Below are 26,492 nucleotides of genomic sequence, written 5' to 3'. Positions count from 1 at the left end.
GTGCAGTCTGCAGACTGGTTAGTGGCGGTGCAGTCTGCAGACTGGTTAGTGGCGGTGCAGTCTGCAGACTGGATAATGACAAGCTATAGGGGTAAAGCTACACCTCTGTTGTTGTTGCAGAGTAGTGTACCCAACACCACCATTGTGTTAGCTTGGCTAGTAATTACAAGAGAAAATGACCTCTCTCAACACTGTCTTCGTGTATTTTCTAGTCGTTTAAGTGATCTGCTCTCTCTCTGATGCTACAGCTTTACAGACTTCTAAAACATGTCTTCTGTTAGGCAAGGCTTGGCATCCCCGGGCTTCTGTGAGCGGAGCATAACAGGCTTGTCTTCCTCTCTGTCTGTTTAAAACATTTATCTCCTCGGCAGCTCAGAGCCTGCAGAGGAGAGGACACTGTCCTACAGCTGGTTTGGAAGAGGGAGGAAATAACTTGGCATTGCAACATACAGACAGACAGACATCCTGCAACACGTTGGTAATGTATACTGGGTTGTCTCACTACTTGTTCCGCTTTAACTATAGCTAGTCATTAAGTTCAATGTGTTCTGTGTTTGAGTAGGTCAGTGAGGGAGGTGTTCTGTGTTTGAGTAGGTCAGTGAGGGAGGTGTTCTGTGTTTGAGTAGGTCAGTGAGGGAGGTGTTCTGTGTTTGAGTAGGTCAGTGAGGGAGGTGTTCTGTGTTTGAGTAGGTCAGCGAGGGAGGTGTTCTGTGTTTGAGTAGGTCAGTGAGGGAGGTGTTCTGTGTTTGAGTAGGTCAGTGAGGGAGGTGTTCTGTGTTTGAGTAGGTCAGTGAGGGAGGTGTTCTGTGTTTGAGTAGGTCAGTGAGGGAGGTGTTCTGTGTTTGAGTAGGTCAGCGAGGGAGGTGTTCTGTGTTTGAGTAGGTCAGTGAGGGAGGTGTTCTGTGTTTGAGTAGGTCAGTGAGGGAGGTGTTCTGTGTTTGAGTAGGTCAGCGAGGGAGGTGTTCTGTGTTTGAGTAGGTCAGTGAGGGAGGTGTTCTGTGTTTGAGTAGGTCAGTGAGGGAGGTGTTCTGTGTTTGAGTAGGTCAGCGAGGGAGGTGTTCTGTGTTTGAGTAGGTCAGCGAGGGAGGTGTTCTGTGTTTGAGTAGGTCAGTGAGGGAGGTGTTCTGTGTTTGAGTAGGTCAGCGAGGGAGGTGTTCTGTGTTTGGGGGGGGGGGGGGGGGGGTAGACTGATGATTTCTGGACACAGAATACAGTCCAGTGAGAGTATCAACTTTTTCCTGCCATGTTAGTAAAACAGCTTTGAAAGTGTTCCCTTGTTGTTTATTTTTGTTAGAAGCTAATCGTTCATCTGGGATCTTCATTTCCTCTACCCCCTTTCTATATCAACAAATGCATTCCTAGTCCTAACTGTCAGCATTAAATCCTATCCAACTGTTCAGTAAGACGTGAAAACACCCCACTATTAAAAGCTTTGGTTAAGATGGTTACCTGACAGCTTGGAATGAGACTGAAAACTCCACAGCCAAACTGTGGCGACTTCATTATTAGTCTAAAAATGGTTTCATTCAGTCTCATCCTCTCCTGTAGATTATTTTTAGTTCAGTAAACTCCCTCCCTCTTCCCCCCCACCCTTTCCCTCCTCTCTCTCTCTCTCCCCTCTCTCTCTGTCCCTCCCTCTTCTCTTCTGTTTGTATAGAGTTTCTCCATGTGAGCCTAGTCATCCAGAGGGTCACGTTAATCACAATGTTTTCCACTCTTTTCTTTCCCCTCTCCTCTTCCCCGTCCCCTTCTCTCTTCCCCCCCTCCTTCTCTCCCTTTCCCCTCCCCTCCCCTTCTCTCTCCCCTCTCCTTCTCCTCTCCCCTTCCCTCTCCCCTCCCCCCTCCCCTCTCCTCTCCTCTCCCCTCCCCTCCCCTCTCCTTCTCCTCTCCCCTCTCCATCTCCTCTCCCCTCCTTCTCCCCTCTCCTTCTCCTCTCCCCTCCCTTCTCCTCTCCCCTCCTCCCCTCTCCTCTCCCTTCTCCCCTCCCCTTCTCCTTTCCCCTTCTCTCTCCCCTCCCCTTCTCTCCTTCTCCTCTCCCATTCTCCTCTCCCCTCTCCTTCTCCTCTCCCCTCTCCTTCTCCTCTCCCCTCTCCTTCTCCTCTCCCCTCTCCTTTTCTTCTCCTCTGAGTGGAAGGAGGGTTTAATGCTTCAGTTCCAGGGCCGGTTTATGACTGACTGCTGAGGCTGCTTCCCAAATGGCACCCTATTCCCTTATTCCCTTTATAGTGCAACCTATTCCCTTCACAAGCATTTTGCTACACCCACAGTAACATCTGCTAAATATGTGTATGTGAGCAATACAATTTGACTTGATTTATAGTGCACCCTAAGGCCAGTACTACATAGAGCCATGACCACATGGAACCTCGAGCCATGACCACATGGAACCTAGAGCCATGACCACATGGAACCTAGAGCCATGACTACATGGAACCTAGAGCCATGACTACATGGAACCTAGAGCAATGACTACATGGAACCTAGAGCCACGACTACATGGAACCTAGAGCCATGACTACATGGAACCTAGAGCAATGACTACATGGAACCTAGGGCCATGACTACATGGAACCTAGAGCCATGACTACATGGAACCTAGAGCCATGACTACATGGAACCTAGAGCAATGACTACATGGAACCTAGAGCCATGACTACATGGAACCTAGAGCCATGACTACATGGAACCTAGAGCCATGACCACATGGAACCTATAGCCATGACTACATGGAACCTATAGCCATGACTACATGGAACCTATAGCCATGACTACATGGAACCTATAGCCATGACTACATGGAACCTAGAGCCATGACTACATGGAACCTAGAGCCATGACTACATGGAACCTAGAGCAATGACTACATGGAACCTAGAGCCATGACTACATGGAACCTAGAGCCATGACCACATGGAACCTAGAGCCATGACCACATGGAACCTAGAGCAATGACCAGATGGAACCTAGAGCAATGACTACATGGAACCTAGAGCCATGACCACATGGAACCTAGAGCAATGACTACATGGAACCTAGAGCCATGACCACATGGAACCTAGAGCAATGACTACATGGAACCTAGAGCAATGACTACATGGAACCTAGAGCAATGACTACATGGAACCTAGAGCCATGACTACATGGAACCTAGAGCCATGACTACGTGGAACCTAGAGCCATGACTACGTGGAACCTAGAGCCATGACTACGTGGAACCTAGAGCCATGACTACGTGGAACCTAGAGCCATGACTACGTGGAACCTAGAGCCATGACTACGTGGAACCTAGAGCCATGACTACGTGGAACCTAGAGCCATGACTACGTGGAACCTAGAGCCATGACTACGTGGAACCTAGAGCCATGACTACGTGGAACCTAGAGCCATGACTACATGGAACCTAGAGCTATGACTACATGGAACCTAGAGCCATGACTACATGGAACCTAGAGCCATGACTACATGGAACCTAGAGCCATGACTACATGGAACCTAGAGCCATGACCACATGGAATCTAGAGCCATGACCACATGGAATCTAGAGCCATGACCACATGGAATCTAGAGCCATGACCACATGGAACCTAGAGCCATGACCACATGGAACCTAGAGCCATGACTACATGGAACCTAGAGCCATGACTACATGGAACTTAGAGCCATGACTACATGGAACCTAGAGCCATGACTACATGGAACCTAGAGCAATGACCAGATGGAACCTAGAGCCGTGACTACATGGAAGCTAGAGCCATGACTACATGGAACCTAGAGCCATGACTACATGGAACCTAGAGCCATGACCACATGGAACCTAGAGCCATGACTACATGGAACATTATTCAAGTAACGCAGGCAGATAAGTAGGTATTTAAAAAACTGAAAATTACACCTTACAGAACAGCATGGACTGTGAACACAAACACACACGCGCACGCACACACAATATTGTAGTAATGTGTTGGGAATTGTTATGTTTTAACTCTATGTAAACCCCAGGAAGAGTAGCTGCTGCCTTGGCAGGAACTAATGGGGATCCATAATAAACCCCAGGAAGAGTAGCTGCTGCCTTGGCAGGAACTAATGGGGATCCATAATAAACCCCAGGAAGAGTAGCTGCTGCCTTGGCAGGAACTAATGGGGATCCATAATAAACCCCAGGAAGAGTAGCTGCTGCCTTGGCAGGAACTAATGGGGATCCATAATAAACCCCAGGAAGAGTAGCTGCTGTCTTGGCAGGAACTAATGGGGATCCATAATAAACCCCAGGAAGAGTAGCTGCTGCCTTGGCAGGAACTAATGGGGATCCATAATAAACCCCAGGAAGAGTAGCTGCTGTCTTGGCAGGAACTAATGGGGATCCATAATAAACCCCAGGAAGAGTAGCTGCTGCCTTGGCAGGAACTAATGGGGATCCATAATAAACCCCAGGAAGAGTAGCTGCTGCCTTGGCAGGAACTAATGGGGATCCATAATAAACCCCAGGAAGAGTAGCCGCTGCCTTGGCAGGAACTAATGGGGATCCATAATAAACCCCAGGAAGAGTAGCCACTGCCTTGGCAGGAACTAATGAGGATCCATAATAAACCCCAGGAAGAGTAGCTGCTGCCTTGGCAGGAACTAATGGGGATCCATAATAAACCCCAGGAAGAGTAGCTGCTGCCCTGGCAGGAACTAAATGGGGATCCATAATAAACCCCAGGAAGAGTAGCTGCTGCCTTGGCAGGAACTAATGAGGATCCATAATAAACCCCAGGAAGAGTAGCTGCTGCCTTGGCAGGAACTAAATGGGGATCCATAATAAACCCCAGGAAGAGTAGCTGCTGCCTTGGCAGGAACTAAATGGGGGATCCATAATAAACCCCAGGAAGAGTAGCTGCTGCCTTGGCAGGAACTAATGAGGATCCATAATAAACCCCAAGAAGAGTAGCTGCTGCCTTGGCAGGAACTAATGGGGATCCATAATAAACCCCAGGAAGAGTAGCTGCTGCCTTGGCAGGAACTAATGGGGATCCATAATAAACCCCAGGAAGAGTAGCTGCTGCCTTGGCAGGAACTAATGGGGATCCATAATAAACCCCAGGAAGAGTAGCTGCTGCCTTGGCAGGAACTAATGGGGATCCATAATAAACCCCAGGAAGAGTAGCTGCTGCCTTGGCAGGAACTAATGGGGATCCATAATAAACCCCAGGAAGAGTAGCTGCTGCCTTGGCAGGAACTAATGGGGATCCATAATAAACCCCAGAAAGAGTAGCTGCTGCCTTGGCAGGAACTAATGGAGATCAATAATAAATACAAAATATAAAAATACAAATAGTGCCCTGGTCAAAAGTAGTGCACTAGTACAGACATGCTCTCTCTCTCTGTCTGTTGGGATAAAAGTGACTGGCTGCCTGAGGCTCAGTACAGACATTCTCTCTCTCTGTCTCTCTGTCTCTGTCTCTCGGGATAAGAGTGAAGACATCCTTCAGCATGTTCACACACTTCCTGCTACACCCACATACACACACCACCAATCTGCAGGATGGTCCTAGACCTAGAAGACGGTTGAGGACAGAGTTGAGATATTACAGAATCTGTTTACAATATAAACTAGTTTCCTACCTGTAGTCTGGAGGAAATGAAGACCAATCCTTAACAAGTCTGATTCTCCTCTACCTAAAGACCAATCCTAAACAAGTCTGATTCTCCTCTGCCTAAAGACCAATCCTAAACAAGTCTGATTCTCCTCTGCCTAAAGACCAATCCTAAACAAGTCTGATTCTCCTCTGCCTAAAGACCAATCCTAAACAAGTCTGATTCTCCTCTGCCTAAAGACTAATCCTAAACAAGTCTGATTCTCCTCTGCCTAAAGACCAATTCTAAACAAGTCTGATTCTCCTCTACCTAAAGACCAATCCTAAACAAGTCTGATTCTCCTCTACCTAAAGACCAATCCTAAACAAGTCTGATTCTCCTCTGCCTAAAGACCAATCCTAAACAAGTCTGATTCTCCTCTGCCTAAAGACCAATCCTAAACAAGTCTGATTCTCCTCTACCTAAAGACCAATCCTAAACAAGTCTGATTCTCCTCTGCCTAAAGACCAATCCTAAACAAGTCTGATTCTCCTCTGCCTAAAGACCAATCCTAAACAAGTCTGATTCTCCTCTGCCTAAAGACCAATCCTAAACAAGTCTGATTCTCCTCTACCTAAAGACCAATCCTAAACAAGTCTGATTCTCCTCTACCTAAAGACCAATCCTAAACAAGTCTGATTCTCCTCTGCCTAAAGACCAATCCTAAACAAGTCTGATTCTCCTCTACCTAAAGACCAATCCTAAACAAGTCTGATTCTCCTCTACCTAAAGACCAATCCTAAACAAGTCTGATTCTCCTCTGCCTAAAGACCAATCCTAAACAAGTCTGATTCTCCTCTGCCTAAAGACCAATTCTAAACAAGTCTGATTCTCCTCTGCCTAAAGACCAATCCTAAACAAGTCTGATTCTCCTCTGCCTAAAGACTAATCCTAAACAAGTCTGATTCTCCTCTGCCTAAAGACCAATCCTAAACAAGTCTGATTCTCCTCTACCTAAAGACCAATCCTAAACAAGTCTGATTCTCCTCTACCTAAAGACCAATCCTAAACAAGTCTGATTCTCCTCTGCCTAAAGACCAATCCTAAACAAGTCTGATTCTCCTCTGCCTAAAGACCAATCCTAAACAAGTCTGATTCTCCTCTACCTAAAGACCAATCCTAAACAAGTCTGATTCTCCTCTGCCTAAAGACCAATCCTAAACAAGTCTGATTCTCCTCTGCCTAAAGACCAATCCTAAACAAGTCTGATTCTCCTCTGCCTAAAGACCAATCCTAAACAAGTCTGATTCTCCTCTACCTAAAGACCAATCCTAAACAAGTCTGATTCTCCTCTACCTAAAGACCAATCCTAAACAAGTCTGATTCTCCTCTGCCTAAAGACCAATCCTAAACAAGTCTGATTCTCCTCTACCTAAAGACCAATCCTAAACAAGTCTGATTCTCCTCTACCTAAAGACCAATCCTAAACAAGTCTGATTCTCCTCTGCCTAAAGACCAATCCTAAACAAGTCTGATTCTCCTCTACCTAAAGACCAATCCTAAACAAGTCTGATTCTCCTCTACCTAAAGACCAATTCTAAACAAGTCTGATTCTCCTCTGCCTAAAGACCAATCCTAAACAAGTCTGATTCTCCTCTACCTAAAGACCAATCCTAAACAAGTCTGATTCTCCTCTACCTAAAGACCAATCCTAAACAAGTCTGATTCTCCTCTACCTAAAGACCAATCCTAAACAAGTCTGATTCTCCTCTGCCTAAAGACCAATCCTAAACAAGTCTGATTCTCCTCTACCTAAAGACCAATCCTAAACAAGTCTGATTCTCCTCTACCTAAAGACCAATCCTAAACAAGTCTGATTCTCCTCTGCCTAAAGACCAATCCTAAACAAGTCTGATTCTCCTCTACCTAAAGACCAATCCTAAACAAGTCTGATTCTCCTCTACCTAAAGACCAATCCTAAACAAGTCTGATTCTCCTCTGCCTAAAGACCAATCTTAAACAAGTCTGATTCTCCTCTACCTAAAGACCAATCCTAAACAATTCTGATTCTCCTCTACCTAAAGACCAATCCTTAACAAGTCTGATTCTCCTCTACCTAAAGACCAATCCTAAACAATTCTGATTCTCCTCTGCCTAAAGACCAATCCTAAACAATTCTGATTCTCCTCTGCCTAAAGACCAATCCTAAACAAGTCTGATTCTCCTGTATAACAGCTGTTGTCTAGGTGACAGGATGGATGTAGATCCTGTATTAACAGCTGTTGTCTAGGTGACAGGATGGATGTAGATCCTGTATTAACAGCTGTTGTCTATGTGACAGGATGGATGTAGATCCTGTATTAACAGCTGTTGTCTAGGTGACAGAATGGATGTAAATCCTGTATTAACAGCTGTTGTCTGGGTGAACATGCCATCGTCTTTGTCAATCAACACACTTAACATTATTCAGTCTAAATCCTAAATGTGCTGCATCACATATTTAAAGGAGTATCTTCACAAAGCTGTGAAAGGTAAGCATTACAGAATTACAGCCCTGGTGACAGAGAGAGGTTTGTGCCTGGCCTAATCCGTCTACTGTCTGACTCGGACTATAGACCAGAGGCTTGTTATTACTACGCTAGAGCATGTAGAAACTACATATTATGTCCGTATCCTACATAGCACCCTTTTCCCAATATAGTGCACTACCTTTGACATGCTACATGTTATATAGAGACCCAGGTAAAAAAAGTAGTGCACTATATAGGGTGCCATTTTGGACGTAGTGTCTCACAGCTCTCTATATCAAGGGCTTTACCAGTATCTAAAACCCCTCTTTGTCTTGTTCCAGTGTAACACACAGACTCCTGTTCTGCTATGGAGCGCTGGGTTCTCCTCTCTCTGTCTCTCCTGGCCTACCTGTATCTGGAGGTGGCTGGAGCTGGGGCCCAGGACCAAAGAGGGCTGGCAGGCCAGGGCAACGGGAGGAGGAGAGGGCCAGGGGGCGCAGAGCACAACCAGCCCCAGGGAGTAGGACTAGGACGGGGAAAGAGGAGGAAGGCAGGAGGGCCCGGGAAAGGGAGAGCCAAGGGGAACAGGGACAATCAGAGGTCAAAACCCCCCCTGGGTCTGACGAGGCTGGGGAGTCTTCCACCCAACGCAGGAGGAGACAGAGGGTCTATATTCATTGAGTCGTACAAGAGTGTTGACGAGAGACAGTCTAACTACAATGTTATCCCAGGTTAGTCCACCACCACGCCTCTCTCTCTCAATCCCTCTCTCTCTCCCTCCATTTCTGTCTCCCCCCTCTCTGCTGTACCAGATGTTACGCACATAGACTTACGCTCACAGTCCTTTTATTTTCTATATAATCAAACAATGAATTAAGCAGTTTGATTACGGTTGGTGTATTTGTACAGTTACTGAACTGAATCAGGCAGCAGATGTCTTCAACAAAAGGGAACAATGTACTGTACGAGCTTAGTAGGGAATGCCCCACGTTCTTCTCAGGCAGGAGGAAGCTCTCTCATCCATTTATATGCAGATGATACAGTCTTATACTCAGCTGGCCCCTCCTCGGATGTTGTGTTAAACGCTCTACAACAAAGCTTTCTTAGTGTCCAACAAACTTTCTCTACCCTTGACCTTGTTCTGAACACCTCCAAAACAAAGGTCTTGTGGTTTGGTAAGAAGAATGCCCCTCTCCCCCCGGTGTTATTACTACCTCTGAGGGTTTAGAGGTTGAGGTAGTCACCTCATACAAGTACTTGGGAGTATGGCTAGACGGTACACTGTCCTTCTCTCAGCACATATCAAAGCTGCAGGCTAAAGTTAAATCTAGACTTGGTTTCCTCTATCGTAATCGCTCCTCTTTCACCCCAGCTGCCAAACGTACCTTTTTTGCACTATTGGTTAGAGTAAGCATTTCACTGTAAGGTCTACACCTGTTATATTCGGCGCACGTGACAAATAAACTTTGATTTGATTTAACGCTGATTCAGATGACCATCCTACCCATGCTAGATTACAGAGAAATAATTTATAGATCGGCAGGTAAGGGGTGCTCTCGAGCGGCTAGATGTTCTTTACCTTTCGGCCATCAGATTTACCACCAATGCTCCTTATAGGACACATCACTGCACTCTATACTCCTCTGTAAACTGGTCATCTCTGTATACCCGTCGCAAGACCCACTGGTTGATGCTTATTTATAAAACCCTCTTAGGCCTCACTCCCCCTATCTGAGATATCTACTGCAGCCCTCATCCTCCACATACAAAATATTTTCCTCCTGAAGATTTTACCTCAGTATGGTCTGTCGGTCAGTATGGTCTAATAGTCAGTATGGTCTAATAGTCAGTATGGTCTGTTAGTCAGTACGGTCTGTTAGTCAGTACGGTCTGTTAGTCAGTACGGTCTGTTAGTCAGTACGGTCTGTTAGTCAGTATGGTCTGTTAGTCAGTATGGTCTGTTAGTCAGTATGGTCTATTAGTCAGTATGGTCTGTTAGTCAGTATGGTCTATTAGTCAGTACGGTCAGTATGGTATAATAGTCAGTATGGTCTATTAGTCAGTATGGTCTATTAGTCAGTATGGTCTATTAGTCAGTATGGTCTGTTAGTCAGTATGGTCTAATAGTCAGTATGGTCTGTTAGTCAGTATGGTCTATTAGTCAGTATGGTCTATTAGTCAGTATGGTCAGTATGTCATTTGTATGGTTCAGGTAGTCGTATGGTCTTATTAGTATGTTCATTAGTCAGTATGGTCAGTATGGTCTATTGGTCAGTATGGTCTATTAGTCAGTATGGTCAGTATGGTCTGTTAGTCAGTATGGTCAGTATGGTCTGTTAGTTAGTATGGTCAGTATGGTCTATTAGTCAGTATGGTCTATTAGTCAGTATGGTCTGTTAGTCAGTATGGTCTGTTAGTCAGTATGGTCTGTTAGTCAGTATGTCTGTTAGTCATTATGGTCTGTTTCGTCTATGGTCTGTTAGTCAGTATGGTCTTTCATCAGTATGGTCTTTTATTCAGTATGGCTTTAGTCAGTACGGTATGGTATAATATCAGTATGGTCTATTAGTCAGTATGGTCATTAGTCTATGGTCTATTAGTCAGTATGGTCTATTAGTCAGTAGGTCTTTAGTCGTATGGTCTAATAGTCAGTATGGTCTGTTAGTCAGTATGGTCTATTAGTCAGTATGGTCTATTAGTCAGTATGGTCAGTATGGTCTATTAGTCAGTATGGTCAGTATGGTCTGTTAGTCAGTATGGTCTATTAGTCAGTATGGTCTATTAGTCAGTATGGTCAGTATGGTCTATTGGTCAGTATGGTCTATTAGTCAGTATGGTCAGTATGGTCTGTTAGTCAGTATGGTCAGTATGGTCTGTTAGTTAGTATGGTCAGTATGGTCTATTAGTCAGTATGGTCTATTAGTCAGTATGGTCTATTAGTCAGTATGGTCTGTTAGTCAGTATGGTCTGTTAGTCAGTATGGTCTGTTAGTCAGTATGGTCTGTTAGTCAGTATGGTCTGTTAGTCAGTATGGTCTGTTAGTCAGTATGGTCTGTTAGTCAGTATGGTCTGTTAGTCAGTATGGTCTATTAGTCAGTACGGTCAGTATGGTATAATAGTCAGTATGGTCTATTAGTCAGTATGGTCTATTAGTCAGTATGGTCTAATAGTCGGTATGGTCTATTAGTCAGTATGGTCTATTAGTCAGTATGGTCTGTTAGTCAGTATGGTCTAATAGTCAGTATGGTCTATTAGTCAGTATGGTCTACTGGTCAGTATGGTCTATTAGTCAGTATGGTCAGTATGGTCTGTTAGTCAGTATGGTCTGTTAGTTAGTATGGTCAGTATGGTCTATTAGTCAGTATGGTCTATTAGTCAGTATGGTCTGTTAGTCAGTATGGTCTGTTAGTCAGTATGGTCTGTTAGTCAGTATGGTCTGTTAGTCAGTATGGTCAGTATGGTCTAATAGTCAGTATGGTCTAATAGTCAGTATGGTCTGTTAGTACGGTCAGTATGGTATAATAGTCAGTATGGTCTGTTAGTCAGTATGGTCTAATAGTCAGTATGGTCTAATAGTCAGTATGGTCTGTTAGTCAGTACGGTCTGTTAGTCAGTACGGTCTGTTAGTCAGTACGGTCTGTTAGTCAGTACGGTCTGTTAGTCAGTACGGTCTGTTAGTCAGTATGGTCTATTAGTCAGTACGGTCAGTATGGTATAATAGTCAGTATGGTCTAATAGTCAGTATGGTCTGTTAGTCAGTATGGTCTATTAGTCAGTATGGTCTATTAGTCAGTATGGTCAGTATGGTCTATTAGTCAGTATGGTCAGTATGGTCTGTTAGTCAGTATGGTCTATTAGTCAGTATGGTCTATTAGTCAGTATGGTCAGTATGGTCTATTGGTCAGTATGGTCTATTAGTCAGTATGGTCAGTATGGTCTGTTAGTCAGTATGGTCAGTATGGTCTGTTAGTTAGTATGGTCAGTATGTTTAGTCAGTATGTCTATTAGTCAGTATGGTCTATTAGTCAGTATGGTCTGTTAGTCAGTATGGTCTGTTAGTCAGTATGGTCTGTTAGTCAGTATGGTCTGTTAGTCAGTATGGTCTGTTAGTCAGTATGGTCTATTAGTCAGTATGGTCTGTTAGTCAGTATGGTCTATTAGTCAGTACGGTCAGTATGGTATAATAGTCAGTATGGTCTATTAGTCAGTATGGTCTATTAGTCAGTATGGTCTAATGGCATTATGGTCTATGTATGGTCTATAGTCATAGGTCTGTTAGTCAGTATGGTCTAATAGTCAGTATGGTCTATTAGTCAGTATGGTCTACTGGTCAGTATGGTCTATTAGTCAGTATGGTCAGTATGGTCTGTTAGTCAGTATGGTCTGTTAGTTAGTATGGTCAGTATGGTCTATTAGTCAGTATGGTCTATTAGTCAGTATGGTCTGTTAGTCAGTATGGTCTGTTGTCAGTAATGGTCTGTTAGTCAGTATGGTCAGTATGGTCTAATAGTCAGTATGGTCTAATAGTCAGTATGGTCTGTTAGTACGGTCAGTATGGTATAATAGTCAGTATGGTCTAATAGTCAGTATGGTCTGTTAGTCAGTATGGTCTGTTAGTCAGTATGGTCTGTTAGTCAGTATGGTCTGTTAGTCAGTATGGTCTGTTAGTCAGTATGGGTCTGTTAGTCAGTATGTCTAATATAGTCAGTTGGTCTATTAGTCAGTATGGTCTGTTAGTCAGTGTCTAATAGTCAGTATGGTCTAGTAGTCAGTATGGTCTGTTAGTCAGTAGGTCTATTAGTCAGTATGGTCTAATGTCAGTATGGTCTGTTAGTCAGTATGGTCTATTAGTCAGTTGGTCTATTATCGTATGGTCTGTTAGTCAGTATGGTCTGTTAGTCAGTATGGTCTGTTAGTCAGTATGTTCTATTAGTCAGTATGTTCTATTATCAGTATGGTCTGTGGTCAGTATGGTCTGTTAGTCAGTATGGTCTATTAGTCAGTCATATGTCTGTTAGTCAGTATGGTCATAGTCAGTACGGTCTATTAGTCAGTACGGTCTATTAGTCATACGTCTAGTAGTCAGTCGTCTGTTATCAGTAGCGGTCTGTTAGTCAGTAGGTCTGTTAGTCAGTACGGTCATTAGTCAGTATGGTCTTTAGTCATGTATGGTCTATAGTCAGTATGGTCTATTAGTCAGTATGGTCTATTAGTCAGTATGGTCTAATAGTCAGTATGGTCTGTTAGTCAGTATGGTCTGTTAGTCAGTATGGTCTATTAGTCAGTATGGTCTATTAGTCAGTATGGTCTGTTAGTCAGTATGGTCTAATAGTCAGTATGGTCTATTAGTCAGTATGGTCTGTTAGTCAGTATGGTCTAATAGTCAGTATGGTCTAATAGTCAGTATGGTCTGTTAGTCAGTATGGTCTATTAGTCAGTATGGTCTGTTAGTCAGTATGGTCTGTTAGTCAGTATGGTCTAGTTGTCATATGGTCTATAGTCGTATGGTCTGTAAGTCATTATGGTCAGTATGGTCTGTTAGTCAGTATGGTCTATTAGTCAGTATGGTCTGTTAGTCATAGTTGTTAGTCAGTTGGTCTAGTATATGGTCTGTTAGCAGTATGGTCTGTTAGTCAGTATGGTCTTATCAGTATGGTCTATTAGTCAGTATGGTCTGTTAGTCAGTAGGTCTATTAGTCAGTATGGTCTATTAGTCGTATGGTCTATTAGTCAGTATGGTCTATTGTCAGTATGTCTAATAGTCAGTATGGTCTGTTATCAGTATGGTCTATTAGTCAGTATGGTCTATTAGTCAGTAGGTCTGTTAGTCAGTATGGTCTATTAGTCGTATGGTCTATTAGTCAGTATGGTCTATTAGTCAGTATGGTCTGTTAGTCGTATGGTCTATTAGTCTATGGTCTGTTAGTCAGTATGGTCTATTAGTCAGTAGGTCAGTATGGTCTATTATCAGTTGGTCTATTAGTCAGTATGGTCTATTAGTCAGTATGGTCTATTAGTCAGTATGGTCTGTTAGTCAGTATGGTCTATTAGTCAGTATGGTCTAATAGTCAGTATGGTCTATTAGTCAGTATGGTATAATAGTCGGTATGGTCTAATGGTCTGTCGGTCAGTATGGTCGAATGGTCAGTCGGTCAGTATGGTCTATTAGTCAGTATGGTCTGTTAGTCAGTATGGTCTGTTAGTCAGTATGGTCTGTTAGTCAGTATGGTCTGTTAGTCAGTATGGTCTATTAGTCAGTATGGTTATGTCAGTACGGTCTTGTTAGTCAGTATGGCTAATAGTCAGTATGGTCATTAGTCAGTATGGTATAATAGTCAGTATGTCTGTAGTCAGTATGGTCTGTAGTCAGTATGGTCTGTTAGTCAGTATGGTCTATTAGTCAGTATGGTCTATTAGTCAGTATGGTCTGTTAGTCAGTATGGTCTGTTAGTCAGTATGGTCTGTTAGTCAGTATGGTCTGTTAGTCAGTATGGTCTAATAGTCAGTATGGTCTATTAGTCAGTATGGTATAATAGTCAGTACGGTCTGTTAGTCAGTATGGTCTAATGGTCTGTCAGTCAGTATGGTCGAATGGTCAGTCGGTCAGTATGGTATAATAGTCAGTATGGTCTATTAGTCAGTATGGTCTGATAGTCAGTATGGTATAATAGTCAGTATGGTCTGTTAGTCAGTATGGTCTGTTAGTCAGTATGGTCTGTTAGTCAGTATGGTCTATGTCGTATGCTGTTAGTCAGTATGGTCTGTCAGTATGTATGTCTGTTAGTCAGTATGTCTGTTAGTCAGTATGGTCTGTTAGTCAGTATGGTCTGTTAGTCAGTATGGTCTGTTAGTCAGTATGGTCTGTTAGTCAGTATGGTCTAATAGTCAGTATGGTCTATTAGTCAGTATGGTATAATAGTCAGTACGGTCTGTTAGTCAGTATGGTCTAATGGTCTGTCAGTCAGTATGGTCGAATGGTCGAATGGTCAGTATGGTCTGTTAGTCAGTACGGTCAGTATGGTATAATAGTCAGTATGGTCTGATAGTCAGTATGGTCTATTAGTCAGTATTGTCTGTTAGTCAGTACGGTCAGTATGGTATAATAGTCAGTATGGTCTGATAGTCAGTATGGTCTATTAGTCAGTATGGTCTGTTAGTCAGTATGGTCTGTTAGTCAGTATGGTCTGTTAGTCAGTATGGTCAGTATGGTCTATTAGTCAGTATGGTCTATTAGTCAGTATGGTCTAATAGGCAGTATGGTCTGTCGGTCAGTATGGTCTATTAGTCAGTATGGTCAGTATGGTCTATTAGTCAGTATGGTCTGTTAGTCAGTATGGTCTGTTAGTCAGTATGGTCTGTTAGTCAGTATGGTCAGTATGGTCTATTAGTCAGTATGGTCTGTTAGTCAGTATGGTCAGTATGGTCTGTTAGTCAGTATGGTCTGTTAGTCAGTATGGTCTGTTAGTCAGTATGGTCAGTATGGTCTATTAGTCAGTATGGTCTATTAGTCAGTATGGTCTAATAGGCAGTATGGTCTGTCGGTCAGTATGGTCTATTAGTCAGTATGGTCAGTATGGTCTATTAGTCAGTATGGTCTGTTGTTAGTATGTCAGTATGGTCTATTAGTCAGTATGGTCTATTAGTCAGTATGGTTATAATGTCAGTATGGTCTATTAGTCAGTATGGCTGTTAGTCAGTATGGTCTAATAGTCAGTATGGTCTAATAGTCAGTATGGTCTGTTAGTCAGTATGGTCTGTTAGTCAGTATGGTCTAATAGTCAGTATGGTCTGTTAGTCAGTATGGTCTATTAGTCAGTATGGTCTATTAGTCAGTATGGTCTAATAGTCAGTATGGTCTGTTAGTCAGTATGGTCTGTTAGTCAGTATGGTCTAATAGTCAGTATGGTCTGTTAGTCAGTATGGTCTATTAGTCAGTATGGTCTGTTAGTCAGTATGGTCTATTAGTCAGTATGGTCTGTTAAGTCGGATGCTATTAGTCAGTAGTGTCTATTAGTCAGTATGGCTATTAGTCAGTATGTTCTTAGTCAGTATGGTCTATTAGTCAGTATGGTCTATTAGTCAGTATGGTCTATTAGTCAGTATGGTCTATTAGTCAGTATGGTCTGTTAGTCAGTATGGTCTGTTAGTCAGTATGGTCTATTAGTCAGTATGGTCTATTAGTCAGTATGGTCTAATAGTCAGTATGGTCTATTAGTCAGTATGGTCTATTAGTCAGTATGGTCTAATAGTCAGTATGGTCTATTAGTCAGTATGGTCTATTAGTCAGTATGGTCTAATAGTCAGTATGGTCTATTAGTCAGTATGGTATTATGGTCATGTCATTAGTCAGTATGGTCTATTAGTCAGTATGGTCTATTAGTCAGTATGGTCTGTTAGTCAGTATGGTCTGTTAGTCAGTATGGTCTATTAGTCAGTATGGTCTATTAGTCAGTATGGTCTGTTAGTCAGTATGGTCTATTAGTCAGTATGGTCTATTAGTCAGTATGGTCTAATGGTCTGTCAGTCAGTATGGTCGAATGGTCAGTCGGTCAGTATGGTATAATAGTCAGTATGGTCTATTAGTCAGTATGGTCTATTAGTCAGTATGGTCTGTCAGTCAGTATGGTCGAATGGTCAGTCGGTCAGTATGGTATAATAGTCAGTATGGTCATAGTCAGTTGGTCTGATAGTCAGTGGTATTAGTCATAGTCTATCATATGTCGTGTAGTCAGTATGGTCTTAGTCAGTATGGTCTAATAGTCAGTATGGTCTGTTAGTCAGTATGGTCTGTTAGTCAGTATGGTCTGTTAGTCAGTATGGTCTGTTAGTCAGTATGGTCTGTTAGTCAGTATGGTCTGTTAGTCAGTATGGTCTGTTAGTCAGTATGTCTAATGTCATTATGGTCAATAGTCGTATGTCTATTAGTCAGTATGGTATAATAGTCAGTACGGTCTGTTAGTCAGTATGGTCTAATGGTCTGTCAGTCAGTATGGTCGAATGGTCGAATGGTCAGTATGGTCTGTTAGTCAGTACGGTCAGTATGGTATAATAGTCAGTATGGTCTATTAGTCAGTATGGTCTGATAGTCAGTATGGTCTATTAGTCAGTATTGTCTGTTAGTCAGTACGGTCAGTATGGTATAATAGTCAGTATGGTCTGATAGTCAGTATGGTCTATTAGTCATTTGGTCTGTTATCAGTATGGTCTGTTAGTCAGTATGGTCTGTTAGTCAGTATGGTCAGTATGGTCTGTTAGTCAGTATGGCTTTAGTCAGTATGGTCTAATAGTCAGTTATGGTCTGTCGGTCAGTATGGTCTATTAGTCAGTATGGTCAGTATGGTCTATTAGTCAGTATGGTCTGTTAGTCAGTATGGTCAGTATGGTCTATTAGTCAGTATGGTCTGTTAGTCAGTATGGTCAGTATGGTCTATTAGTCAGTATGGTCTGTTAGTCAGTATGGTCTGTTAGTCAGTATGGTCTGTTAGTCAGTATGGTCAGTATGGTCTATTAGTCAGTATGGTCTATTAGTCAGTATGGTCTAATAGGCAGTATGGTCTGTCGGTCAGTATGGTCTATTAGTCAGTATGGTCAGTATGGTCTATTAGTCAGTATGGTCTGTTAGTCAGTATGGTCAGTATGGTCTATTAGTCAGTATGGTCTGTTAGTCAGTATGGTCAGTATGGTCTATTAGTCAGTATGGTCTATTAGTCAGTATGGTATAATAGTCAGTATGGTCTATTAGTCAGTATGGTCTGTTAGTCAGTATGGTCTAATAGTCAGTATGGTCTAATAGTCAGTATGGTCTGTTAGTCAGTATGGTCTATTAGTCAGTATGGTCTAATAGTCAGTACGGTCTGTTAGTCAGTATGGTCAGTATGGTCTGTTAGTCAGTATGGTCTATTAGTCAGTATGGTCTAATAGTCAGTATGGTCTGTTAGTCAGTATGGTCTATAGTATATGGTCGTTAGTCAGTATGGCTATGTCGTATGGTCTGTTAGTCAGTATGGTCTATTAGTCAGTATGTTGTTAGTCAGTATGGTCTATTAGTCAGTATGGTCTATTAGTCAGTATGGTCTATTAGTCAGTATGGTCTATAGTCAGTATGGTCTATTAGTCAGTATGGTCTATTAGTCAGTATGGTCTATTAGTCAGTATGGTCTATTAGTCAGTATGGTCTATTAGTCAGTATGGTCTATTAGTCAGTATGGTCTATTAGTCAGTATGGTCTATTAGTCAGTATGGTCTGTTAGTCAGTATGGTCTGTTAGTCAGTATGGTCTATTAGTCAGTATGGTCTGTTAGTCAGTATGGTCTATTAGTCAGTATGGTCTGTTAGTCAGTATGGTCTATTAGTCAGTATGGTCTATTAGTCAGTATGGTCTAATAGTCAGTATGGTCTATAGTCGTATGGCTTATGAGGTCTGTTTAGTCAGTATGGTCAGTATGGTCTGTTAGTCAGTATGGTCAGTATGGTCTGTTAGTCAGTATGGTCAGTATGGTCTATTAGTCAGTATGGTCAGTATGGTCTATTAGTCAGTATGGTCTAATAGTCAGTATGGTCTGTTAGTCAGTATGGTCAGTATGGTCTGTTAGTCAGTATGATCAGTACGGTCTGTTAGTCAGTATGGTCAGTATGGTCTAATAGTCAGTATGGTCTAATAGTCAGTATGGTCTATTAGTCAGTATGGTCTAATAGTCAGTATGGTCTGTTAGTCAGTATGGTCTGTTAGTCAGTATGGTCAGTATGGTCTGTTAGTCAGTATGGTCAGTACGGTCTGTTAGTCAGTATGGTCAGTATGGTCTATTAGTCAGTATGGTCTATTAGTCAGTATGGTCTATTAGTCAGTATGGTCTAATAGTCAGTATGGTCTATTAGTCAGTATGGTCTATTAGTCAGTATGGTCTGTTAGTCAGTATGGTCTAATAGTCAGTATGGTCTAATAGTCAGTATGGTCTAATAGTCAGTATGGTCTAATAGTCAGTATGGTCTATTAGTCAGTATGACTCTTTATTTAAATTGTCAGATTTCCTTATATGAACTGTAACCCAGTAAAATCTTTGGAAATTGTTGCATTTTGCATTTATGTTTTTGTTCAGTATATATTTCTTACATTTTGTTTTTCTGTCCGGAAATAAATAACAAAATCACAGCCAGTTGAGAAACCCTGTTGTATTGGATCACAGTACAAGTCAATGAGGTCTGACTCCTAGACCAGGTCAGGCTGCAACTAGGAAAAACTCCAGCCACAATCATTTGATATCTGATCACAGAATGTATGTTTGTCCCTACGATATCAACCCGTCTGCCTTTGTCTCTCCGTCCAGGTAAAAAGGGCCAGTGTGTGTACCAGGGCATCACCATGTTTGAGAAAGCCGTCTGGTCCCCCAAGCAGTGTGTTACCTGTCTGTGTAGTGGAGGGGAGGTGGTCTGTGACGAGATCATTTGTCCCCACCTACGATGTCACTACTCCTACACTCCCACTGGGGAGTGCTGTCCTGTCTGCATGGATACAGGTAGGAGTTGTTGTTAATATTGTTATTGTGGTGTTTCACTGGCCATCTTCACTGATCTTAACTACCGTAGTACTATCTTAACTAATCTTAACTACCGTAGTACTATCTTAACTAATCTTAACTACCGTAGTACTAATCTTAACTACCGTAGTACTGATCTTAACTACCGTAGTACTATCTTAACTAATCTTAACTACCGTAGTACTATCTTAACTACCGTAGTACTAATCTTAACTACCGTAGTACTAATCTTAACTACCGTAGTACTGATCTTAACTACCGTAGTACTATCTTAACTAATCTTAACTACCGTAGTACTATCTTAACTACCGTAGTACTAATCTTAACTACCGTAGTACTAACCTTAACTACCGTAGTACTAATCTTAACTACCTAGTACTATCTTAACTAATCTTACTACCGTATACTAATCTTAACTACCGTGTACTATCTAACTACCGTAGTACTAATCTTAACTACCGCAGTACTAATCTTAACTACCGTAGTACTATCTTAACTACCGTAGTACTATTCTTAACTACCGTATACAATCTTAAACTATCTTACTTAGTACTAATCTTAACTACCGTAGTACTAATCTTAACTACTGTAGTACTATCTTAACTACCGCAGTACTAATCTTAACTACCGTAGTACTAATCTTAACTACCGTAGTACTATCTTAATCTACGTATACATCTAACTCCGATACTAATCTTAACTACCGTAGTACTATCTTAACTAATCTTAACTACCGTAGTACTACCTTAACTACCGTATTACTAACCTTAACTACCGTAGTACTATCTTAACTACCGTAGTACTAATCTTAACTACCGTAGTACTAATCTTAACTACCGTAGTACTAATCTTAACTACCGTAGTACTAATCTTAACTACCGTAGTACTATCTTAACTAATCTTAACTACCGTAGTACTATCTTAACTACCGTAGTACTAATCTTAACTACCGCAGTACTAATCTTAACTACCGTAGTACTAATCTTAACTACCGTAGTACTATCTTAACTACCGTAGTACTAATCTTAACGACCGTAGTACTATCTTAACGACCGTAGTACTAATCTTAACGACCGTAGTACTAATCTTAACTACCGTAGTACTAATCTTAACTACCGTAGTACTAATCTTAACTACCGTAGTACTAACCTTAACTACCGTAGTACTAATCTTAACTACCGTTACTATCTTAACTATCTTACTACCGTAGTACTAATCTTAACTACCGATACTAATCTAACTACCGTAGTACTAATCTTAACTACCGCAGTACTAATCTTAACTACCGTAGTACTACTTAACTACCGTATATAATCTTACTACGTGTACTATCTTAACTACCGTAGTACTATCTTAACTAATCTTAACTACCGTAGTACTAATCTTAACTACCGTAGTACTAATCTTAACTACTGTAGTACTATCTTAACTACCGCAGTACTAATCTTAACTACCGTAGTACTAATCTTAACTACCGTAGTACTAATCTTAACTACCGTAGTACTAATCTTAACTACCGTAGTACTAATCTTAACTACCGTAGTACTATCTTAACTACCGCAGTACTAATCTTAACTACCGCAGTACTAATCTTAACTACCGTAGTACTAATCTTAACTACCGTAGTACTATCTTAACGACGTAGTACTAATCTTAACGACCGTAGTACTATCTTAACGACCGTAGTACTAATCTTAACGACCGTAGTACTAATCTTAACTACCGTAGTACTAATCTTAACTACCGCAGTACTAATCTTAACTACCGTAGTACTAATCTTAACTACCGTAGTACTGATCTTAACTACCGTAGTACTATCTTAACTAATCTTAACTACCGTAGTACTATCTTAACTACCGTAGTACTAATCTTAACTACCGTAGTACTAACCTTAACTACCGTAGTACTAATCTTAACTACCGTAGTACTATCTTAACTAATCTTAACTACCGTAGTACTAATCTTAACTACCGTAGTACTAATCTTAACTACCGTAGTACTAATCTTAACTACCGTAGTACTATCTTAACTACCGTATACTATCTTAACTACCGTATACTACTTAACTACCGTAGTACTAATCTTAACTACCGTAGTACTAATCTTAACTACTGTAGTACTATCTTAACTACCGCAGTACTAATCTTAACTACCGTAGTACTAATCTTAACTACCGTAGTACTAATCTTAACTACCGTAGTACTATCTTAACTACCGCAGTACTAATCTTAACTACCGCAGTACTAATCTTAACTACCGTAGTACTAATCTTAACTACCGTAGTACTATCTTAACTACCGTAGTACTATCTTAACTACCGTAGTACTATCTTAACTAATCTTAACTACCGTAGTACTAATCTTAACTACCGTAGTACTAATCTTAACTACCGTAGTACTAATCTTAACTACCGTAGTACTATCTTAACTAATCTTAACTACCGTATTACTAACCTTAACTACCGTAGTACTAACCTTAACTACCGTAGTACTAATCTTAACTACCGTAGTACTATCTTAACTACCGTAGTACTAATCTTAACTACCGTAGTACTATCTTAACTATCGTAGTAACATGAATATGCCTCCACCATTCTATCCCTCTCTCCTGGATCTATCCCTCCATCCCTCGTCTCTCTCTCCATCCCTCGCCTCTCCCTTGCCTCTCTCTCCATCCCTCGCCTCTCTCTCTCCCTTCATCCCTCGCCTCTCTCCCTCCATCCCTCGCCTCTCTCCCTCCATCCCTCGCCTCTCTCCCTCCATCCCTCGCCTCTCTCCTCCATCCCTCGCCTCTCTCCTCCATCCCTCCTCTCTCCCTCCTTCCCCTCTCTCCCTCCTTCGCCTCTCTCCCTCCATCCCATCTTTCTCTCCCTCCATCCACCTCTCTCTCTCCTCCATCCCGCCTCTCTCCCTCCATCCCATCCTCTTTCCCTCCATCCCTCGCCTCTCTCCCTCCATCCCATCCTCTCTCCCTCGCCTCTCTCCCTCCATCCCATCCTCTCTCCCTCCATCCCTCGCCTCTCTCCCTCCATCCCATCCTCTTTCCCTCGCCCCTCTCTCCCTCCATCCCATCCTCTCTCCCTCCATCCCTCGCCTCTCTCTCTCTCCTCCATCCCTCCTCTCTCCTCCATCCCCGCCTCTCTCCCTCCATCCATCCTCCTCCCCTGCCTCTCTCCCTCCATCCCATCCTCTTTCCCTCTACCCTCGCCCCTCTCTCCTCCATCCCATCCTCTCTCCCTCCATCCCATCCTCTCTCCCTCCATCCCTCGCCTCTCTCCATCCCATCCTCTTTCCCTCTATCCCTCGCCCCTCTCTCTCTCCCTCCATCCCATCCTCTCTCCCTCTATCCCTCGCCCCTCTCTCTCTCCCTCCATCCCATCCTCTCTCCCTCCATCCCTCGCCTCTCTCTCTCTCCCTCCATCCCATCCTCTCTCCCTCCATCCCTCGCCTCTCTCTCTCTCCCTCCATCCCATCCTCTCCCTCCATCCTCTCGCCTCTCTCTCCTCCCTCCATCCCATCCTCTTTCCCTCCATCCCTCGCCTCTCTCCCTCCATCCCATCCTCTCTCCCTCGCCTCTCTCCCTCCATCCCATCCTCTTTCCCTCTATCCCTCGCCCCTCTCTCCCTCCATCCCATCCTCTTTCCCTCTATCCCTCGCCCCTCTCTCCCTCCATCCCATCCTCTCTCCCTCCATCCCATCCTCTTTCCCTCTATCCCTCGCCCCTCTCTCTTTCCCTCCATCCCATCCTCTCTCCCTCCATCCCATCCTCTCTCCCTCCATCCCATCCTCTCTCCCTCCATCCCTCGCCTCTCTCTCTCTCCCTCCATCCCTCTCTCCCTCCCTCCATCCCATCTCTCTCCTCTTTCCCTCTTTACACTCTGCGGTTCTGGTTGGCTGGGCCAGCAGCCCGTGGTGACGTCCCTGACTTCTCTGGCAATTCCCCAGTTCCCAACGACCCCAGCGACCATGTGAACCCTGACCTTGAACCCGCCATGCCCCGCTCCCAGGCCGAGATCGAACTCCTCTTGAAGAGAGAGGAGGAGGAGCACAGGGAGGAGGAGGCACGTCTTCTCAAGAAGGACGCCGAGAAAAAGAGGAGGAAGAAACAGAAGAAGGAGGAGGCTGAGAGACAGAGGAGTCTGCAGGAGGAGAGGAGTCTGCAGGAGGAGAGGAGTCTGCAGGAGGAGAGGAGGCACGAGGAAGAGAGGAGGCGCGAGGAAGAGCGGCTGCAGATGGAGAAGGAGGAGGCAGAGAAGAGGCAGGAGGAGGCAGAGGTGGCCATGAAGGAGCAGGAAAGGAAGCTGGAGGAGGAGAGGAGGAGACACGAGGATGACCTGAAGGAGAAACTCAGGGAGCTAGAGGAGGAAGAAGAAGAGGAGAGGGAGCAGGAGGAGGAAGACGTGGAGTGGCTGTTGAGAGGAGATGTTTTCCAGATTTTTCCAGAGGAGCCGACCGAAGAGGACCTCCTTACACCTCCCCTAGCCGAGCCCACTGATGAACAAGAGGAGGATGGAGGAGAGGAGTGGGGAGGGGTGGTACGCAGACCTGGGAACACACTCCCGTTAGGTTGTGATATCTCTGATGTCATCGTGACATGTGAGAACGCCCAGCTGACCAACTTCCCCCCCCTAAACATCCCTGAACTCAAGTCTCTGAGCCTGGAGGGTAAGTTTAAGGAAGTTTAAGGAAAACTCCAACCAAAAAAAACAATCATTTGGTATATGTTTAATTAGTAAATTGTTGATATAGTTCCAATATGTTTTCAAGATATGTAACTTTCAAAGTACAGAAATACAGCCGGCATCATATGATGCTGCGTTTTACCGGCTGTATTTCTGTACTTTGAAAGTTACACATCTTGAAAATATGATTGCTGACATGTAAAACATCTTGGGACTAAATCAACAATTTACTAATTAAAAAAATACCAAACGATAGTTATTTGGTTGGAATTTTCCTTTAAGGCAGCTGTGTGTGTGCTTGCGTGTGTGCTGCATAAGGTAGACAACACACCATCATATAACGTGTTAAGACACTAAACCAAAAATTTCAATCACAAATCACCCAAAACCAATCCCTATGCAGAGACTTCAACTGAGAAGTGAGTAGTGTTTTTGTTTAGTCCTTGTGATGGTAATTCCTAATGTGGTCACAGAGACTAAAGTTAATTGGAGTAGAAACTAAAGAAGAAAATAAATAAATACTGAAGGATAGATTTATTAGTTTCCCATGCTTGTTGGTTTATATACTGCAATTATGGAGGCTTGGCATAATTATGGTACGTACTAGAACTATGAGAGCTTTTGGACCATGTCTTGACTTGCAGGACACGTCGTCATGGAAAGTACAACAGAGCCATTCTGAACACTAGTACTTAACAACACTAGGCTATGGAGTCCAGTCATTCTGAACATTAGTATTTAACAACACTATAACACCAGGCTATGGAGTCCAGTCATTCTGAACACTAGTATTTAACAACACTATAACACCAGGCTATGGAGTCCAGTCATTCTGAACACCAGTATTTAACAACACGATAACACCAGGCTATGGAGTCCAGTCATTCTGAACACTAGTATTTAACAACACTATAACACCAGGCTATGGAGTCCAGTCATTCTGAACACTAGTATTTAACAACGCTATGGAGTCCAGTCATTCTGAACACTAGTATTTAACAACACTATAACACCAGGCTATGGAGTCCAGTCATTCTGAACACTAGTATTTAACAACACTATAACACCAGGCTATGGAGTCCAGTCATTCTGAACACTAGTATTTAACAACACTATAACACCAGGCTATGGAGTCCAGTCATTCTGAACACTATAACACCAGGCTATGGAGTCCAGTCATTCTGAACACTAGTATTTAACAACGCTATGGAGTCCAGTCATTCTGAACACTAGTATTTAACAACACTATAACGCCAGGCTATGGAGTCCAGTCATTCTGAACACTAGTATTTAACAACGCTATGGAGTCCAGTCATTCTGAACACTAGTATTTAACAACACTATAACGCCAGGCTATGGAGTCCAGTCATTCTGAACACTAGTATTTAACAACACTATAACACCAGGCTATGGAGTCCAGTCATTCTGAACACTAGTATTTAACAACACTATAACACCAGGATATGGAGTCCAGTCATTCTGAACACTAGTATTTAACAACACTATAACACCAGGCTATGGAGTCCAGTCATTCTGAACACTAGTATTTAACAACACTATAACACCAGGCTATGGAGTCCAGTCATTCTGAACACTAGTATTTAACAACACTATAACACCAGGCTATGGAGTCCAGTCATTCTGAACACTCGTATTTAACAACACTATAACACCAGGCTATGGAGTCCAGTCATTCTGAACACTAGTATTTAACAACACTATAACACCAGGCTATGGAGTCCAGTCATTCTGAACACTAGTATTTAACAACACTATAACACCAGGCTATGGAGTCCAGGCTTAATGATCGAGGTGAAAATACTATCCCCAGCACGGACGATATTCATGTTATTCCTCAGATTAATATGTCTCTTAACTTCCCGGCAGGTAACGCCATCACAACCATCCCAATGGGGGCGTTCAATGGCATCCCCAACCTGGAGTGGATTAACCTGAGCAAGAACAAGTTGGTGACTTCTGGTATTGCCCCACGTGCCTTCAAAGTAAGAGTCTCTCCTTTGAAATAAGAGCCCGTCTCTCTGCTGGCATCGCGCCTATACTCCTTCAAAATAAGAGTCTGTTTCTCTGCGGCCATTGCCCCACACGCTTTCAAAATAAGAGTCTGTTTCTCTGCGGCCATTGCCCCACACGCTTTCAAAATAAGAGTCTGTTTCTCTGCGGCCATTGCCCCACACGCTTTCAAAATAAGAG

At 42.9% G+C, this 26,492-nt stretch overlaps 1 protein-coding gene across 1 annotated transcript in view; it reads left to right on the top strand.

The window, feature by feature from the left end:
- Positions 1 to 391: 391 nt before the first annotated feature.
- ecm2 (extracellular matrix protein 2, female organ and adipocyte specific) overlaps positions 392 to 26,492 on the top strand; it is a 40,241-nt gene continuing 14,140 nt past the window's right edge. The window contains exons 1-6 of the mRNA XM_038983916.1: positions 392 to 478; positions 8,408 to 8,797; positions 19,391 to 19,579; positions 23,545 to 23,749; positions 23,792 to 24,264; positions 26,169 to 26,284. Coding sequence (XP_038839844.1) covers positions 8,434 to 8,797; positions 19,391 to 19,579; positions 23,545 to 23,749; positions 23,792 to 24,264; positions 26,169 to 26,284 — 1,347 coding nt within the window. The 5' untranslated portion in view covers positions 392 to 478; positions 8,408 to 8,433. The remainder of the gene's footprint in view (positions 479 to 8,407; positions 8,798 to 19,390; positions 19,580 to 23,544; positions 23,750 to 23,791; positions 24,265 to 26,168; positions 26,285 to 26,492) is intronic.

Source organism: Salvelinus namaycush, unplaced genomic scaffold (genome assembly GCF_016432855.1).
Source record: "Salvelinus namaycush isolate Seneca unplaced genomic scaffold, SaNama_1.0 Scaffold20, whole genome shotgun sequence".
Lineage (NCBI taxonomy): Eukaryota > Metazoa > Chordata > Actinopteri > Salmoniformes > Salmonidae > Salvelinus > Salvelinus namaycush.
This window is presented reverse-complemented; position numbering and strand designations above follow the sequence as displayed.